Below are 21374 nucleotides of genomic sequence, written 5' to 3' on the forward strand. Positions count from 1 at the left end.
ATAATGTGGTAATTTAGAGTTGTTTTATGGAGTTCTGTGTGGGCCTAAATATAATCTTTTTGCCCCACAAAACAACAAATTAATGATAACACAGCAAGTGTTCTTGGGATTGCCCCGTTCACAGGCTGTAAAACTACACAGATTGTGCTTGCAATAGACTCTTAAATGGTGTCCACACTGACAGTGATTTGCTGCAAGAAAGCTACGAATTTAGTCAGACAAAAGAATTAATGTGTCATTTTAATACATTTTTTTATCCAACCGAAACACATTTAGAGTTCTGACACCTGATAGTTGGATACAGTGGTTGAGCTGGAACAACTACTACTGTGACTATGTCCTTTTTAATCACTGTTGATTAATTTGCATAGATTTAATCACTGTAACTTTGAAAGCCCCTTTAACAAATAACCGCTAAACATTCTCTTACTGCTCATCCACAGTACTGTCTCTTGGATTCAAATCCGTTAACGCTGCTAATAAAACACTCTCGGATTATAAAGATGAGATTAACACAAACTCATTCACACTGCTATTAACAAAGGTCTAAATATCTGCAAAACAACAACAGCAATTTCTTGTGATAAGTGGTGAGCAGGTGCACATGATGAGCGTCGTGACTCTAAACACAGTTCTACGCAAACACAGCGGCTCTCTTTGATCTTTGTGGAAATTTCTCAAACGCACCAAGCAGGTGTTAAAGAGTTTTAATCTTTCCCATAGAGCAGGCCTCCTCATGCGTTCACGTTGCCTCAGCTGGTGATGACTCAAATCTCATCATTACGCTTTCTAAACAATCACCGTCCGACTTCCCACATGCACTGCACTGTTTTGTGCTGTTCGGTGTGACAACACGCTAATGAGCAAGCTGAGAATGAAATGATAAATAAGTGTTTGTGTAATGAGAAGAGAGCAGATCTTTGTACAGCGTGTTTATGTGAATTTGGGGAATGAAGAACGAACGAAGGAAAGATCATTAGATGCCCTCTATAATGAGAAATCACTTGAATATTTTGTCATCACTGACTCACCCATTGATCGTTTCAAATCCATATGGCTTTCTTTCTTCTGAGGAAAAACAAGTCTTGGTTGCTGTTTTCCATTCAATTACTATACAATGAAAAGGGACTAAAGCTTTTAAACTTCTAAAGGATATAAAATCACCATAAAAGCACCATAAAGTGGTCCTCATGACTTTAAAATCATATGAAGCTATACGATTTTGTTTACAGAACCAGTCTGAATGATTAGTTCAGGAAATTGAATCACTGGGCAGTTCAACTCACTGATTCAATGGTCACAACAGTACACTCTAAAAAATGCTGGGTTAAAAACAACCCAAGTTGGGTTAAATATGGACAAACCCAGAAGGTTGGGTTAAAGAGCACCTATTATGCCCTCTTTCACAAGATGTAATATAAGTCTCTGTTTCAGCTTAAAATACCACACAAATGTGCCCCTATTTGGTGTTGAACAAAAACATGCCTTTTACTATATTACTATATTGCTGGCTAAAAAAAATAAATTCAAATTTGGTGAAAAAAATGGCTGGGTGAAAACAACCTAATCTCTGGGTTTATCCATATTTAACCCAGCATTTTTTAGAGTGTAATGAATAGTTACCTTTTTATAGCTTTAAATCTTTAGTAGCAATTCATTGTAAGTGCACAGAAATGTCATACAAATTTAGAATGACACAAAGGTGAAAAAATCATGACAGAAGTATAATTTTTGTGCAAACTCCTGTCTTTCTTCCTATCTACCTCCATCTTCTTCACTCTCTTAGCGGTGTTTGGCCCTCAGTTGCTTCCTTCTTTTTCTCTCTCTCTCAGGCGATGGACATGTTGGCCATATAAGCCTTAGATAATGAAGTCTGTGTATGGTGAAATATGATTGAAATCCTTTTAGTGCTGGCTTATATCGACTGTCTTGTTTGTAGTCAAAGGCACCTCGCTCTCTCCTCCTCCAGACCCCCTCTCGCTCCCCTCTTTCCATCATGTTTTGATGTCAACTAATGGTCTATGTACAAAATTCTCCTCCGGTGGGTAGTGAGCTAGACATAATGGGGATATCTCATCTTATGACCTGAAAAATGTCTTCCTAGGATGGAGACCTTCTCATGTCTCTCTCTGAGTGCTACAGTTTCCAGGCCAAAGGCTCCTTCATACATCCACATTTGATTTACTAGCTGTGACCAGGAAAACACAAACTATTGTTGTAATATGACATTGGACATTATTTAAGGATGCAATGTCACTGGAAGATATTCTGAAAGGTTACAGTACACAGAAAAAAGGGAAACACAACCATATACTTGATTATAGTAGTTTCGTGGTTCAATCAAATTCGCTAATATTGAACAAATTAAAAGTGAACAATTAGCATCGAACCATATTTAAGTATAATAACTTGGTAAAAGTTAATCTCCTTAGTTACTTACTTAATATGAAAAAAGATAACTGTTACCATGATGACAGATTTTAACTCATGGTAACCAATTCTAAGTTTACTCAAGACATTTACTTAAAATAATTAAGGAAATGAGTTCAATTCAAAGAAAAAAGCCATGCCAACTGTTGCCTTCATTTTTTTTTTTTTTTTTTATCTTCAGTTCCAGGGACACCTAATTTTTTACACTTATAAGACCTATGAAAATTCATGAAACACATTCATCTTGAGTGAAAGTATTAATGTTTTGCAATATGGGTGAAAATGTGCCATAAAAATAGAAATCTTGTATGCTCTGCTCATGAATTATGAAAGCATCTTCCTTAGCAGAGAAATGAAATTCCCAGTCTGCTCCTATTATTGAAAAATGAGACAAACAGGGTCTCTCAGCATTAGCACATGACTAGCTCAGAGAAGAGATGAATAAACATCGTAAATATTTGCTGGGGAAATCAGAGCAGATGTTTGTCCAGTGTACAGACAAACAAGTCCTGCTGTTACACAATGAATTCTGAATAATTTGCTCTTTGCCACATTGTTCAAAACATTTATTTTATTTTAGCTTTTTTTTCTACATGTAAAACACAAAAAGTGTTATTTACTGTTCCTCACAAAAAGCTATTGTATGGTTTTAGAAGACTTGAAATAAATTATATGGGCTACTTTTATGGTACTTTTTTGAGCTCGACAGCCCTTGTTCCCATATTCACTGTATGCAGAAGCTCTGACATTTTACTAAATTTCTACTTTGTTGTTCCACAGAAGAAAGTCAATAACTAAATGATGACAGAACTTTAATTTTTGGCTGAAAAGAACATTTGCCTGTGCTTGCGAAGAGTCTGTGAGGCTATTTATGTAATAAATGAGAAGAGGAAAGAAATGTCAGAGAGGCAGAGCGGCTTCTGTTAGTTAGAATCTACCACTTTTCCTTTAGAAATGGAAACTAAGTCTTTTGTCCTTTGTTGAGTATTCTTAAACACTTTATTGTCATGGAGTACAATATGTGCCTCTGTCTGACAAAAGCCAGTTCATGATTTATATTAAGATCACTGTTTTTGCACATCAAAATAGTATGTGCCAAAAAAGTCAACATTGTCTCTGTTGGGAATAGAGTTTTTTAGGCAATTTTGCATTTAACAGCACACATAAACGTACAACTACACAATATTTTAAATGCTGTTGGAACCTTAATATTATTGCATTGATAACAAGTTTACCCAATCCAATCACAAATTAATGCACCCAACATTAGCATTTTAAAATTAAAAAGCAAAAATGATTTGTCTGCACAGTATGTCCAGAATTCTCGGTTTCAACAAATATACATTTTCGTGCATCATTGCTTGCAAAAATATTAGTATAAAAAAATGTATATCATGTTCGATTGATTATTAGTTATGGGATCTGTACGGCGACAATCTACTGACAATAATCTAAACAGCATTGTATGTAAAGCTGAAGCACTTTTTGGGTAAAAGCATCTGTTAAATGGCTGAAATGTAAATCATATCATGGTCATAAAAAAAGAGAGAAACTCCAGAAGTAGGTCACTAGGGGGCACTCTGAAGCCTACATGATACTGAGGGAGACATGCAGGCGAAACAAAAGAGAGGCAAAGGAAAGAGAGGCTGAAGAAGGGTGACGCCTCTGGCGAGACATGGGTGTCACCTTGTCATACAATATTTAACTGAACACCTGTGAGATGATATCACATTAACAAAACACTCTAGTCAGCCATTTACTCTTTAGTATTCTCTGAAGATCTGAAGGCGGCGCAGACTCTCTGCCTTCATACTTCACTTGCCTACCAGCCTTTTTAATTGCAGTGCTCAAGCTCGTTTAAAATTCCAAATGAAAACACGCTTAGAAGAGAGGAATAAAAAAATCGTAGGTTAACAAATAAGGCATTAACCCGCACCTAATTAGTATGGGAATTCAGTGGGGGAATTTTCAGAGTTAAATCACTCATAACTCAAGCACCATTAAGTCACATTAGTGCATTTTTGCTTTGATATCTCAATTCAGAGAACATTAGCGCTATCTTCACAAACCGTTGCTTAGTTAAGCACTGTAATTAGATAAACGGTGGCGGTAGTCACAGTGCCTGGAGTGTCCTACCTTCCGGATGCCTTCTTTTGATTCCTCCACGTTGTTTTCAGCTCCTCCTGTCCGGTTGATCATCCTCCACATCTGTGAGTACATCGGATCTCTCTCGAAAGGGTTCATGCCTTTACTGCGGACCTGGTCGTAGACAGCGGAGTCCAGAACCGTGCCGTACGGCAAGTCTGTCTGCTTAGCCAAGTCCTGCAAAGACCTGTAGGGGAACAATGAAACATTTTCAAATCAAAAATATTTAGAAACAACATTATTGGTTTGATGCCTGGGGGCATAATAATTTACTGATTAAAACATTATTTGCAAAATCTACAATGTGAATGCATGAATACCCACACGTTTGAGCTTAATTGTGCCAATGTAAGTGAGTATAAATCTATCCAGCAGCTTCGCTGCACAGACGCTCACCCATTTATGTTATGTCGAATACTGTTTATTCAGCAATTTGTGTTAATATCTTACATCTAATTAAAAGTTAGCCAACCAAGGGACACTAATTCCCTGCAGTAATATTTATATTAAGCAAATAATTGGAAAACGCAATAAAGATGAAGCCTCTCGGTTTCCCTTCATGCCATCATCAAAATAATGCAGTTCGTCAAAGCATTTTAAAAGTCTCACTTCATTTAGAAAACCTATAAGGAAACAAATGAGTGCTTTCGCATTGTATCAATATTCAACATGATCAACTATATATTAATATTTCTATACATTTGAGCACTAAGTCAGTACTGACAGCGGGCACATGAGTTGGTGCTGTTAAGATTCCTGCAGATAGTTGTACTGACCTCAAATTTATCAAATATTATTACATCAGACAGCTGTCGTCTTCTTCTAGTACTTAACTCTGCTAGCACTCTTTGAAGGTTTAATGAACTTGCCTACAAACGTTAATCTTTTATTGCTCCCAATTAATCTCGATACTTAATCCCCGCCCCTCCCTAAGAATTATGGTTATGTGTTGGGTGTCATTTGCATATGGAGAATAGCCATAAAAATGACCCGCGAGCACTCTGCAGTACTATAAAACACCACTGTAGGGCTACTGAGCAAAGCAGTCTGTGACATTTAGATTTTAAAGCTAATGCAAATCTTTCATCTTTTCTTCATCTACTCTGTGGGTCACTTCATAAAACAGCAGTAAAAGTAGTTTTTACCCCTGTGTTGACATTTATTATTAAAACAGGAAATTTAGGCAGAACATATAAAATAACTTGTCCCTGCCATAAACTTTTACTTTTAATATTAATTAAAAACAATGAGTAATAATCACATACTTTTTTAAATTATTGTTTTTTTTTTTCTGTTTTAATGCAGTACTTACAGTTATTTGTTAAATAAATTACATACATTTAAAATATATATACACTATTGTTCAAAATTATTTTTTAAAGAAATTAAAACTTTTATTAAGCAAGGATGCATCAAAAGTGACATTAAAGACTACAAAAAGAAGACTATTGTAAAGAATATTCATTAATTTACATAATATAGTGTATTTTATATATACCCCAATCATGCATAACATTGTGACCAATGACAGGTGAAGTGAATAACACTTATTATCTCTTCATCACGGCACCTGTTAGTGGGTGGGATATATTAGACAGCAAGTGAACATTTTGTCCTCAAAGTTGATGTGTTAGAAGCAGGAAAAATGGCAAGTGTAAGATTTGAGCGAGTTTGACAAGGACCAAATTGTGATGGCTAGACAACTGGGTCAGAACATCTCCAAAACTGCAGCTCTTGTGGAGTGTTCCCGGTCTGCAGTGGTCAGCATCTATCAAAAGTGGTCCAAGGAAAAAACAGTGGTGAACCGGCGACAGGGTCATGGGCGGCCAAGGCTCATTGATTCACGTGGGGAGTGAAGGCTGGCAAGTGTGGTCCGATCCAACAGACGAGATACTGTAGCTCAAATTGCTCAAGAAGTTAATGCAGTTCTGATAGAAAGGTGTCAGAATACACAGTGCATATGGGGCTGCATAGCCGCAGACCAGTCAGGGTGCCCATGCTGACCCCATCCACTGCCGAAAGCACCAACAATGGGCACATGAGCATCAGAACTGGACCACGGAGCAATAGAAGAAGGTGGCACCAGGATGCGCTATGGGAAGAAGGCAAGCCGGCAGAGGAAGTGCAATGCTTTTGGCAATGTTTTGCTGGGAAACCCTGGGTCCTGCCATCCATGTGGATGCTACTTTGACACGTACCTAAGCATTGTTGCAGACCATGTACACCCTTTCATGGAAATGGTTTTCCCTGGTGGCTGTGGCCTCTTTCAGCTGGATAATGTGCCCTGCCACAAAGCAAAAATGGTTAAGGAATGGTTTGAGGAGCTCAAACCAATTGAGCATCTGTGGGATGTGCTGAACAAACAAGTCTGATCCATGGAGGCTCCACCTCGCAACTTACAGGACTTAAAGGATCTGCTGCTAACATCTTGGTGCCAGATACCACAGCACACCTTCAGGGGTCTAGTGGAGTCCATGGCTTGACGGGTCAGGGCTGTTTTGGAGGTCATAATGTTATGCCTGATGACCTCAAAGTTAAATATCCTTGCACTAAAAGCCACAAAATGAGATCTTTCAGTGTTGAAAGAGTAGACTGTATGTGGTGTAGCAGATCTACAATATTTATAGATTCAGTTTGACTGTAGTTTAATCTATCTCTGTCATTTTTAATACTAGTAAAACACATTTGCAAAGCAGCAATGTGTTCTTGTTACTGCAATATTCAATTAAGAATAGCAATCTATCTGTATACGCTTTTTCACACCCTTTATAGGTGACCATCTGGCGGCATTCAAATGCTATGGCCGCTTAGCTGATCTCTTTGCTTTGCCCAGGAAAACTGTCATCTATGGCACGGAGTGACTGTGACTAGCCAGACCGCAGGCAAACTGGCATGTGAAACTGCAAGTGCAGAAAAAACAAATCTCAAGAAGCCCGTAGCTTGGCCCGCCTTCACCTTCACAGATGGATGCATGTTGAAAATCGACACGTATAGAGCTACATTGTACAATCTGTTTCCTAAACCATTTTTATATTTCTAAACTGATTTTACAATATGCATGAATATTCAAATGCACTTTCTTACAAGGGCACATTGTAACGCAGATTTAAACATGAAGGCTGCAGAACAGTCTTTATTACTTTTCTCTGTTAAAAAAACAAATTGTATGCCATTTTCATGCTGTTTCGAGATAAAAGTGAACATCAGTGATGTTTCTCTTCTTCTGCTAAGCTGTATTACATCCAGCAAATCAGTGCCACAGTCTTGCAAATCATTCAAAACAATGGCAATCAACACAGACAAGATACAAGTGAAGTGTTTTCCTCACAAGATGATAAATCCTCTCTCCAAACATCTACAGCTGAATCTGCACCATCGTGGTGCCAGCATGTACATAATGTAAAACAAAACTAAAAAATATTCCATTTCCACAGTTAAATTTTACTCTGCAGGCAATGATTCACATTTTTGACACTCACCTCAGAATTCAGCCCTGCTGCAAAAGTTTCACATAAATGCATTCGATATCAAGTAAGTACAAAGCATTTGTCTGAATTCCTTGAAGATCAGCTTGATGAATGAAATGAGCGAATAAATCGATTTTGTGTTAACTGGTTAAGAGCTATGTGGGGTAAGTGAGAGTTGTCGATACGTTGATGTTGCTCTGATTTAATTAACACTGGGTTAGGATCAGTAGAGTCGATAAAAAGAGACTAAAGAACTGACGCTCCCTCTTTTTGTCCTGTATCTGTTTGGCTTAAAATTCTCACAGCAACACAAGAATATGATACTAAGCAAACTGTACTGACTTTAAATCTATTAGGTAATGAAACTCCTCTCAAGACAGAACTATCTAATTGTGAACTCACCCAACCACCCAGTTGGTCTCATAAATCTTTCAGCTCTTCCTGACTGAATTGTGTACTTTAAATACAACAGACCCCTGGGTGCAGAGTTTAGGCTGTAATTATTTCTGTAATGACCCTGCCATCGTCTACACATTAAAAGATAATACATTTAAATTTATGGAAATCCTAATTAGGTGCATAGAGCTAGAATCAAGTGATCTAAGCACAGGCTCATTAATGATAATCTAATGCAAAGAAAAATAAACTAACTGGGATCTTGAAAAAATAAATACTAAATACTCTCATTTTCCCTAGTAACACTCCCTCCCAAAATTGCCTGCATGGTTGACGATGATCGTTACAAGCACAATTAACTCTATCACTGTTAGTCATCGCTGAATTTGATAAACCTCATGTGAGTTCAACTCTATGAATGCATCCGAAAACTAAGGCTAACTATCAGGCAATGACACTGCAGGCAGCGTTAGCGTTTTGCAGGCACCTCATGAAACTAATTTTGGACAGACTTCTGAGGCAGCATAATGGTTTAATTATCTACAGCAAAATAGTTTTAGTGAAAACTAAGTAAATATTTAATTACTACAATAGTATTTCCCACTAGAAATGACATCAAAAGTGGAAAACAATGGTCAAAAACGTACATTTACACAAACCGACAACCAACTGCAACTTTCAGATGCATTTTTATTTTTCTCAATATCTCAAAACTACTCAAAATGCAGATGGGACCTCATAATTCCAAGGTGGCGATATGTAAAGCCACAAAATTAACTTTTACACACAGTGTTTATTTATTTATTTATTTTTTAATATTTTTTCTCCCTATAAATGTAGTGGTTTTGGAGAGAACATTTATATATAATAATTTTAAATACTGTAATAATAACAAACCCCAATCATTTTAATAGGGGTGACCCTGAATAGTCAACGATTTGATGCTTTGATAGGAGGAGCCTGATTCAACTACCAATCTCACAGTCAAATCTTCGCAGAGGTGTTATGAGAGAGATATGGGGGTACTCAGTATCTGATTTCACAAAGACCTACCGGTTTTCTCCCAATAAGTTAATATACAGCTTATTATGGTAATGCTATAAATAAAAATGTGAAAAGAAAGAAGCTTTTAATAAATATTTTTAATGTGCGAGAATAATTCCAACCACCCATGTGACAGAGTTAAGTTTCACTTTCCATGATCTGTGACTGACAGAGGAGCATCTTGGCGGCAGGGATTACATCTTTAAAGGGGTCATATAATGGTACATGCACTTTTACAAGTTGATTGCACTGAAATGTGTGTTGGCAGTGCCTGTACACAACCATCCTTTAATAATAAATATCAAGACAGTGTTTTTTTTTTTTTAATCTCCTTATATGTTTTCCCCTGTCTCAAATCAAGCCGTCTGACTGTGTGACGTCACACGGTCGGACGCCCCTCCCTCGATTGTTAATTGACAGCAGCGTTTCAACATAGACCCGCCCCGAGCGAGCTGTCATCATAGTCCGCCATTGTTGATACACTGAATGGCATCTAAGCGATTGTGGTGTTCTGATATTGGGTGTAATAACAAACACAGCAGTCATTTTGATGTTCCTAAATCCGAACCGCTGAAGACGCAGTGGCTGAGTTTTGTTTTCAGAGTCAATGCTTTCATATTTGCGCAAATCATTTCTCACCGGAATGCTTCATAAAAGAGGGTCAGTATAAAGCAGGTTTTGCTAAGAAGCTGCTTCTGAAAAAAGGATCGGTACAAACTATTCGTGTTCCTGCTGCACCTCCAGAAGAAGTGAGTGTAACGTTTTATTAACCTTTATATTAATCTTTGCAAATCGCTTGCACGCTTCACGATGAATGCAGCTAAAGTTTACACTCAGGGTACATTATGGCATGCTTTCTATGTACGACATTCTCAATATAATTCATAATCCCACGTTAATAATGAACAACACGTTTTGGTCATTGTGTTATTACAAACTGTGTATGCAGGTGGTAAAGTTAACGTGGTAACACTACACTAAGCTAACTTTTGTAGATGGTTTATAACGGTGTCTGTTACTGATTAAGAAGTAATGTAAAAAAAAAATAAAAAATCGTCTGACAAGCCTACATTTACCGAAAAAAAGTTTTTCATGACCATTAGCTGTAACATCAATCTGTCAATGAATTAATGTATACATCAGTAAACACATAGCATTCGTATCTCACTACGCTACCCTGCCAGTGCATACAAAGATAGATCAAAGTGACATTACGTTAAACAACCATTAAGAAATGTCCTGTTCGAGCCTTAATTGTCGAACTTTGTCGGGGCCGTCATCTTGTTCCGGGTCCGACTCCGGTTCAAATTGATACAGTTGCAGAGATGTGTCCTCAGACACTTCCGCTGCCATTCTTTCTCCAAAATACACCCTCAGCTGTTGTCAAGGCAACACTCCACGTGTGTTGTGTCAAAACGCCCCACAGAACAGAGGGGCGGGGTGAGCAAAGCTCATTATGATTTAAATACACATGCATTGAAATGGCTTGCTGAAAACATAGTTGTTTTTGGCCAGGTAAAATGAGTGTTTTCTTACAATAATAATGATAATTTTTAATTAAAGTATATTACAAACTTTTCATTTAGACCCTAAAGAATCATATTAACTTGTACAAAAATGCCATTATATGACCCCTTTAACAATGTCTGGGATAAGAAAATCTAAAGTGCAGAATTGGATGCACTTTGAAATGGTAAAAGATGATCCAAAAAAGTAAGATGCAAGTTGTGCCAACAGCTCATGTCCTACCACTCAACAACTACAATCATTGTGGCACGCTTCTGCCGGCCAATGTTAATGAGCTGACAAGTGCACTATTTGAAATGACTCAATGACGTGTGAAGACTGGATTTTTTTTTTTGATCAGGTAGGCCTACAAGTGATTTCAAAACATTCCAGCCGGTTCTAATTTGATTTTTGGAGGCTGTGAATATTTAGCTGAAAGACTGCCACTCCAGTTTAGCGTTTATTGTCTCTGCAGTTAAAAAGACAAATATGAAAAATCTGGCTATAGGCTACTTTCATTATTTTAATAAGTTCTTTAACTTTATTTTATTTATTGATCACTCTGGGTTATCTAATTTAACTATTTGTGGCTTGTGTTCTGAATTATGTTCCCCTGCATTTTGCACTTGTGACTTGATTATGACCATTTAATTTTATTTTTTTTTTATTATTTGTATTTATTAGAATGGTATATTCTGTTCTAATTCAACTCTGTAAATTAATTTTTGATTGTTTTACGGTGCATCGATGTTGCACTGTGGAGTTAAAGCTTGCTCGCACAGGCAATTTAGCCTATTTAATTTGATTTGCCGACATGTGAAATGCATACTTATCTGAAGTGTGGCCTTTCTGCAGTTATTTATATATATATATTTTTAGGTTTATTAGTCCAAAATGTTTTTATTCATTTTCTTCTATATCTTTGTGTGGTGTTCTGTACATCGTGGCTGTGAATGTTTATCTACATTGCCTTTCATTTCAGTTTAAAAAAGACTGTCACTGTCAGGCTCGCCTATCACTTGACAGGCAGTTTGGTTGCTTTCTTATGAAGTTGTTTCACTGTGTGTGAGAGAAAATAAAAGTTGTCTTAAGGCCCGGGTATAGGCCTTACTTCATTTTCCGCATCCCGCACTACAGTTGAGCGCGCAAGCCTTTCAAAGCAGCCTATATTCCTTTGGCCTTGAGCGTGGAAAGAGTTTGTGTACACTATCTAGTGGACTGCTGTTTTTAAAGCACCCCCCCCACCCTGACTAATAGGTAACTCAAACTAATAGTGTACTGCCATTTAAATAAAAAAGAGGAAGTCATTTGAGTCTGGTTCAAATGGTCAAAACTTCTGCTCTTTTATAAAATTAAAATGTTTTATTTTTTATAATGATTAATCACAAATTACATATCTGCCTGTTACTTAAAAAAGCTTTTTTTTGCTACTGTCAATGAAAATGTCATATTCTTGACTCTTGAATGGGAATAACAGAAGGCCATCATTTTCATAACAGGAAGAGCAGCAGCTACTTTTTGGTGAATGTTTGAAAGGTTCCACCTTGTCATAAATTAAATTTGCTTAAGAAAAACACTTCAAAAATCACCTTTTTAAAATGTTAGCATTTTCTGTCTGTCTCTTTGCTCTCAAACAGGCAGGTTAAATGAATTACTGGTGCAGAGACGTCTGACGTCATTCTTACTGGAATGATAGATATAATTTGTGCCACAGGAAATTAAAACAGGGAGTTCGCATACCTGCAGATCTTCTACACACACACACACACACACACACGCACACGCACACGCACACACGCACACGCACACGCACACGCACACGCTCACACACACACACACACACACACACACACACACACACACACACACACACACACACACACACACACACACACACACACACACACACACACACACACACACACACACACACACACACACACACACACACACAGCAGAAATGAAACCAAGTTGAGTATTCATTTACACACTGCCTGGAATTGTGTGTATTTCTGATTTTTTTTTTTTTTTTTTTGGTAGTTTATGAATGAGACAGGCGTTGTAACTTGAAGAATGCTGCTCACTTAATAACGTTCCTATCCAAATCTAATCAATACTCCTAGAAATTCATGTCTTTGTTAGTAACGTTTAAACGACAGCATATTCAACTGAAATGAAGATTGAAATCTACAACTTGTTTGTTGTTTTGTTATTGTGTGGATGATAACAGTGTTTGATACTAGCTGCAAGAGTGACACTCTCTATAAATGCGTGTACTCACTGAATGGAGTTCTCGATGCGGGAGATGGTGAGGAAGGCAGCCAGATTTGCTGTGTAGGAGGAGATGACTATCAAAGCAAAAAGCCACCAAACCCCCATCATCATCCTTGTAGCTAAAGTCGTGTAGGGCACCTCACCACCTGTAGAGGTAACAGGAGAAAAGAGCAAACAGAAAAGGTTGATAACGCTGTCTCTGAAACTAGATGTGTAAGCTTGTAAAATGACTATCCCAAATCTAACTTAGTTCATCACATGATGGATTAAAAGATTCAGGCATATTTCACTCTTATAAGTTAGACAACCTATGTTATCCAAATGCTTTCTAATTTTGTTGGTATTAGGCTTAAATTACATCTGTCTCTGTTTATTAAACAATGATTCTGAATTTATTTACTGACTTTAATGCTGCCAAAAAAGCTGAGAAAAACCAAAGAAATATTTGTAAATAGTTGTTTCTGTATAAAGGATGGCTCTAACAGCACTAAAGAGTAAATAGAATAAAATGTTATTTAAATAAATAATAAAAAAAATAAAAAAGGCAAGAAAAATTGCTAAAATTAATTCCAAAACTTGTTCAAAACGTAAAAATTTGTTCAAAACGTAATTCAAGAAATATTCTCTAATTATATTAAATATTAAACTAGATATTAAATATTAAAGGTGCCCTAGAATTAAAATTTGAATTTACCTTGGCATAGTTGAATAACAAGAGTTCAGTACATGGAAATGACATACAGTGAGTCTCAAACTACATTGTTTCCTCCTTCTTATATAAATCTCATTTGTTTAAAAGACCTAAGAAGAACAGGCAAATCTCAACATAACACCGACTGTTACGCTACAGTCGGGATCATTAATATGTACGCCCCCAATATTTGTATATGCCAGCTCATGTTCAAGCATTAGACAAGGGCAGGACATCTGGATGTACACAGCTGAATCATCAGACTAGGTAAGCAAGCAAGGACAATAGTGAAAAATGGCAGATGGAGCAATAATAACTGACATGATCCATGATATCATGATATTTTTAGTGATATTTGTAAACTGTCTTTCTAAATGTTTCGTTAGCATGTTGCTAATGTACTGTTAAATGTGGTTAAAGTTACCATCATTTCTTACTGTATTCATGGAGACAAGACTGTCGTTATTTTCATTTTTAAACACTTGCAGTCTGTATAATGCATAAACACAACTTCATTCTTTATAAATCTCTCCAACAGTGTGTAATGTTAGCTTTAGCCATGGAGCACTATCAAACTCACTCAGAATCAAATGTAAACATCCAAATAAACACTGTACTTACGCGATTAGACATCTTGCATGATGAACACTTTGTAAAGATCCATTTTGAGGGTTATATTAGCTGTGTGTACTTTGTTTATGCTGTTTAAGGCAAGCGCGAGCTCCGGGGGCGGGGAGCACAAGAATTTAAAGGGGCCGCAGCCTGAATCGGCACATTTTTAATGATGCCCAAAATAGGCAGTTAAAAAAATGAATAAAAAAAAAATCTATGGGGTATTTTGAGCTGAAACTTCACAGAAACATTCAGGGGACACCTTAGACTTATATTACATCTTTTGAAAACACGTTGTACGGCACCTTTAACCCATTTAGACCTGAATTTTTCCACTGAGAAAAAATAAATAAATAAATAAATAAATAATATATATATATATATATATATATATATATATATAAGAAATGAAATATATTTATAAAATATATAAATATATATATGAAGATTTTGAAGAGAACACACACACTGGAACAACCAGCAATGCAATAAGAATATAGAAAAAAGATAAGATGATAGGATGAAATCAAATCAAAAGACTTGAAAGTCTTGAAAAGATTCTTTTTGTTGGTTGCAGTGGGTGAGTATGTGTATATATGTCTGTGGGTGTTTGTTGTTGTGTTTGTGTGTACTTGCTGGTTTAGATAAATATATGATTGCGTGCATATAGCATCAAGGCATTTAGTGTGTGTGTGTGGAGTGTGTGTGTACTCATTTCACATTCACTGTTGCCGTTTTTCACTTAAACTAATGAAAAGCTGAATGACATTTGCGATGGACATTAAACTTTTTTTTTTTTAAAGTGTTCTACAGCTCTGAAAGATCTTCAAATTAACTTGAATATTATCAGTTGATACTATTAAGGTTATAACATCATGTATGTTTAGATATACAGTAATCAACATCTGAAGTGGTTCAAAAAAGTTAATCAAAGTCCCAAGACAAGAACGGGTATTGCATTTTGGTTTTAGGACAACTTTGATAAAAGGTTTTGATCCACTTCAAATGTTGACTACTGTATTTAGGTTTCATTGCATCTATTTATGTGAGAATGTTATGACCTGCCCCAATGTCATGTTTGCGCATTTGTAACGTAAAATGTTTTTCATATATTCTTGTATATGCTTTGAAAAAAAGGGCTTCATCTTTAGTAGTGCAGTACTCTGACAGACTGGAAACAAATGGATTCATCCGGTGTGGGTGTGCAGGATTCAAACGACTGAGACTTTACTGAAGGGGGAAAAAAAAGAAAGGAAAAAAAAAAAAAAACTCACTTTGAGACAGACAAAAAAGGCCATCAATTGTAATGTCAAATCTACATTTCCCCAGTCACCACAGTCAGAGCAAAAACACATCTGTTTATTCTGCATTTCAGATCCCTGCTAATTCAGCAGCCACAGATGACAGTGGCTCCTATAAAAGTACCGCACACCACAATAATGATGGATCTGCACAATCTGAGGCTCGCAGCTACACTGAAAACCGTTAAAAATTAGTCCCATCTATCCTCGTGGCTTCCTGTATCATTCCAGCCTTGTGTGGTAAGTGCCAAGCATTTCAGCACTCAATAAGGTATCTGACAACTCTATTTCTGTAGGGGGTCCACTGAGATGAACTGTCTTATTAAAGAAAGTTTTTAGATGACTCACATACATTCATCCTGCAGGCTGTGTACTCTCTGCTCCACAAAAACTTTGAGCAATTTTAATATCAGCAAACAAGTCCATGATAGCAAGTTGGCCCACACATTTCTTATAATCATCTTTCTTATAGGTAATCAGACTTTAAGGTTAGGGAGTGTCCTATTTAAATAGCATCTGCTATGTAAAGCTCAGAGATTCAGACATCAGTTTAAGCAAATGTCAGAGAATACTCAACAAGTGCCTCCAGCTGACTCTGGCAGTAATTCGCTAAGAATGAACTGCGGCGACTATTGATTATTTGCACCATATTTACTAAAGGAAATATGCAAATGAAGTAACACAACAAACACCCCAAAAGTGAGTAAAATAATATTATTTTTTTCAATGCCATTACATTTACTAATCTAAATTGACTGTTCTAAATATAAATAATCATATATAATCATAAAAATGTTGTAACTATACTGTACTATTTGTAAAACCTTTTACATTCCTAAATATTTGCATATTTAAATACTTCAACATTGTCCAAAAGTATGAAAATGTATGTGTTTCAGTATGAATACCTATGAATAATAATAACACAATATATAAATTTTTAATATATCAGCCCTTTCAAGCAACTCAAACATCAAAAATAAATAAAAATAAAAAAGTAAATGCATCCTTCAGGCAGAACAGATGATTTTTTTTTTTTGTAGAATATAAACGGAACGCAAAGTTTCTTTTTCCTTTTTTTTAAAGTTTTTTTTCCCTATAGAAAACTATTATAAAGAAAACACTTAACCACTGAGTGTGTTGAGTTCATATTCTGGGCTCATCTGCTCACCTGTACACAGTCTGCATCGTCAATAAGGTATATACTGAATTGGATCTTTTAATATCATTGTTTTAGTACACTTTAAGTGTTTTTCACGTTAAACGTTTTAAAACAACGTTTCTTTTTAGTGACTGAAATACTACAGCAGGCGCTGGACATGGATCACGGGTGCCCAAAACTTGCATTTTATTCACATATTTTTGTTTTTCTTCTTTTGAGATGAAAAATGGACAGGCCTGTAATGCATTTCTATTGATGTTTTGCCTGCCCGGTCACCGTGCCAGTCATGTTACTAAAAACTATGATTTGTTAAAAAAAAGATTTTGACTGCTGGATTAGGTCTGCTCTCCCTACATCAAAATTGTTTTTGTGCACATGAATGCAATGGCTAATCAGAGCTTTAATTTAGATTAGATTTTTTTATTTTATTATTATTATTTTATTTAATTTTTATTTATACTGTAGATTATAACCAGTGACTACAACTAGTCCAAATCAGCATCTAATTCACAAATAATTTAAGTTTCACTTATATTGGCAGTGACACAAGAAAATGGGTGTTGAAGAAATGTCACCTAACATTCAAAATGAAGCTTTAGAATCTAAATAAATGCAATTTGGAATTATTTTTTAGTAGTAATGTGATGCTGCATGCTTATAATGTAGATGGCACAACACCCAATAGACACTTCAAGTGACTGACCTGAGGAATTGAGAGTGCAGTGATCAACAAGCCATTGACATGGTGTAAGAGGTTAATTCTGCAGCCAGCTTTGTTAATATAATGAGAGTTCAGAAGTCAGGGCTTAAACAGTTGCTCTGTGTGAACTTGCAACGACAGCCTCAGTGATTATGCCATTGGATCATTCTAGTCACATAGCTTGCTTTTGGTGTATGATTATTAGTTTGATTATTATTGATATTTATTAATTTTAGTTTTGTATTTAATTATAAGAGGGCAAGTAAAATTGACTGTTTAGGCACTTTGTTGATTTGCAAACATAGACAATGGTCACAATGTTCAGCCTGTTTTCGATATGTTTTCGACCGTCATAATTGTGCAGCCCACAGAGTCCGAAAAAGAGAATCTAGTATTTGAAATACTCATATACTCAACCTAGCCTATGCTGCATTGTGCACATAAACTCATTTTTTTGTAGTTGTATCTCCACTCACCAGCACATAATCTTTCAGGGGTTGGTTGTAGTCGATTTTCCCAGCTTGCTTCAGCTCATAGAATTATTTTAGCATAGAATGTTCTGATTAATCCTTAACAGAACTACATTTTGACACTTGCTTTTCTGCAGCTTTAACATTACTCACACATCGTGCAAGTGTGAGATTGGACTCTTTATAACCTTAGATCATTATTTTTTATATATATCATTACAGTAGTATTTCCCTAAGTGGTAACTTTAAACTTCAACTTTAGCTGGCCTCCTGTAGCTGTGTTCAGTCTAATTTAATAAAAGCCTCAGACTCATTATTTTGTAGTAACTGTAGTTAAAAAATTGTTTTCCTTCATTTATTCTGCTTCTTGTTGCTTCTGGTCTTGTGTGATTCAGGATATCAGAAGTACTGTAGGCTACAAAGCATAGGAGGTTAGGAGGTTGTCATAACTTCTATCTTCACTACAATTTATATTTGATTGCACTACCATCCAGTTTCTTTCTGAACAAATCTATCCTCTTCTTTTTGAAGCACTGTTTAATATGGAAATGAGCTTTTTAGTCGATTGCCTCGATTTTGAACAAATGTTCTCAACTCTTACAGATGTTGGTTTTGTTGGTGTGATTATTTTTTCATTTCACAGATGTGCTTGTGTATGATAATCAGTCAAAAATGCAGCCTTGTTTCATTTAGAAACTGAACAGAAAAATATGAATTAGTTAACTTTGCCATTGTGAGAAGAATCTTGACTATTAATTTGATCAATTGTGAAGCCCTAATCCAGAGGAAAGAATTGATTTGTTGCCATTAAGAAATATACAGATGACTTCTATAAATACTGCTTCAAACATCAGATACCTCCTTTATGTTTCCTTGTAAAAGATTGCCACATAACAAGCCCAAACTTGACATAAAAATCTACTTTTTGTACAAGTTTTGTATAATAAGTTTATATAGTAAGTTATAAAAGTAGTTTATGAGGCAACTGCAGGGGGTTCATGAGTTGATGAAACACTAATTAATTAAATCATAAAAAAAAACAACCTGAAAAAAATAAAAACTCAAAACTCAAAAAGATTAAATATTTTATCAGCATACCTGCATGTAATGTGAACATTAAACGCCATCAGAACCGTAAACATGTGAATGCATTGTTAAATTATTGAAATATTAACTTGAAATTTCAGGGGGTACTTCAAGTAAATATTTTGGGTCAAAGGGGTTCGGCTGGCAAAAGTTTGGGAATCCCTGGCTTTGGCCATGTTTATAAAAACATTGCCCCTCATCCTAGCTCAGTCCTGCACTGGTAATGACCTGTGATGAAATGTGAGCGGCAGTAAGCACAACATGAATAGAAGGTATGGCTGCCAGCAAACAGACTACTGTTATCAGATATGACTGGCAGTGAGTACGGAATCGTGCTTTGGCGTGTGCTGATTGCAATGCCATTCTCTGTGGCTGCAGGACGTTGATCTTTAGAAAATGAGCAGGACGGTAATGTAGCTTTTATCTGCACACCCAGCAACTGGGGTTCAAAGCCGCCCTGCCACGCACATCAAATCAGCAAGCCCCATTTCCAGCAGGTTTCTCATTGCTTGCTTTTGATTCAGCAGCAGGCCAGGGGCTACACACTCCTCTCAACCCCTCGCTGTGAGCTAGCACATACTGAGAGACAGAAACAGAGAGAATGTGTATATGAGGGAGACAAAAGCTTTTAAAGCGGGAATGTGTTTCTCGGTTGTGTCTGAGATGATGTTTATGCATGAAAGAAAGAAATACTTTCAATACTTTATGTTGTTATCTTTAAGAAATAACTGAATATAATTTGTTATTCAATAGCAATTTGCAAGGAAATCCCATGTGTTCAAGGTAGATGTTCAAAAAATAACTTTTTAATGCTAACTTTTTTAATTCCCAGTAGCTGGATCTGAGCAACCAGGACTCTTTGAATTAAGTGGATTCCCAAGTGGCAAAAGCTGCCACGAAACAGTGAAGAGCCCTTCATGGCTTTTAGAAGCCCTGTAAATATAACTGAGGATGAGTGCATACACATCTTGTCAACACACTCTACTAGAGAGGCTGAAGAAGGCCAAGAATAACAGAAGGTTTCTTTCCAAACATCTTGACTGATGGGATATGAAAAACACTTGCCTGCTAACTATTTCTTCTTAACACTAAATTATAGTATTAACAATGCTATGATAATATATACAGTTGCAATTAAAATTATTCAACCACCTTAACCTGCAAGACATTTTGCTGCTGAGAACCAAATTTTATGAAAACAATTAATCAAAGGCATCATTAAACTATTATAAAAAGTTTATCAATACACATTTGAATGATTCCAAGAATGACATTGATGAAAAAAATAAAAAAATATAAACATATGTGTACAGAATTTTGTGCAGAATCTTTTATTCTTTATAAACTCCATTAAACGCTGCCTGTAAGTGCTTAGAAGCTTCTGTCAACTCTCTACAGCAATCTTGGCACATTCATCACTTGAAAAAGCTTCCAGATCACTGATAGACTTTGGTTTCCATGTTACCACTGCTTTCTACAAATTCCACTAAATATTTTCAATGAGATTTCAATCTGAAGACAGTACAGGCAACTCAAATGAAGCCTGAATCAAGCTTAAGTAGATTTGGATGTATACTTTGGGACGGCTGTCCTGAACAGAAGAACACCATCTCCATGGTCAAACATGCATACATGGTCAACTTTTCTGTAGCAGGAAGTATAAATCTTGACTGTATGAAGGACACTGTGAATTCTTTGAAGTATCAAGCCATTTTGGCAAAGATGTTGATGCCTTCGGTGCAGAGACTGAAGCTTGATGATCAATGGACTTTCCTGCAGGACAGCCGTCCCAAAGTATACATCCAAATCTACTTAAGCTTGGTTCAGGGATCAGTCGTAGAATGTTCTTGAGTCACCTGTACAGTCTTATAAGCAGTGGCAACTTGCAAACCAAAGACTATCAGTGATCTGGAAGCTTTTTCAAGCGAGGAGTGGGCCAAGATTGCAGTAAAAACTTTGTATAATAGTTTACTGATGCCTTTGATGAATTGTTTTCATAAAAGTTTGTTCTCAGCAGCAAAATGTCTTCTTGCAGGTTAAGGGGGTTGAGTAATTTTGATTTCAAATATATATTAGATGAAAAACTTAAA

At 36.2% G+C, this 21374-nt stretch overlaps 1 protein-coding gene across 1 annotated transcript in view; it reads right to left on the reverse strand.

Moving 5' to 3' along the window:
* The window catches only part of grid2 (glutamate receptor, ionotropic, delta 2), a 495660-nt gene that overhangs the window by 48792 nt on the left and 425494 nt on the right, over positions 1-21374 (reverse strand). Inside the window, exons 12-13 of the mRNA XM_067393754.1 lie at positions 13270-13408; positions 4567-4762 (exon numbers count right to left, since the gene is read on the reverse strand). Coding sequence (XP_067249855.1) covers positions 4567-4762; positions 13270-13408 — 335 coding nt within the window. The remainder of the gene's footprint in view (positions 1-4566; positions 4763-13269; positions 13409-21374) is intronic.

Source organism: Chanodichthys erythropterus, chromosome 9 (genome assembly GCF_024489055.1).
Source record: "Chanodichthys erythropterus isolate Z2021 chromosome 9, ASM2448905v1, whole genome shotgun sequence".
In the NCBI taxonomy this organism is placed as follows: domain Eukaryota; kingdom Metazoa; phylum Chordata; class Actinopteri; order Cypriniformes; family Xenocyprididae; genus Chanodichthys; species Chanodichthys erythropterus.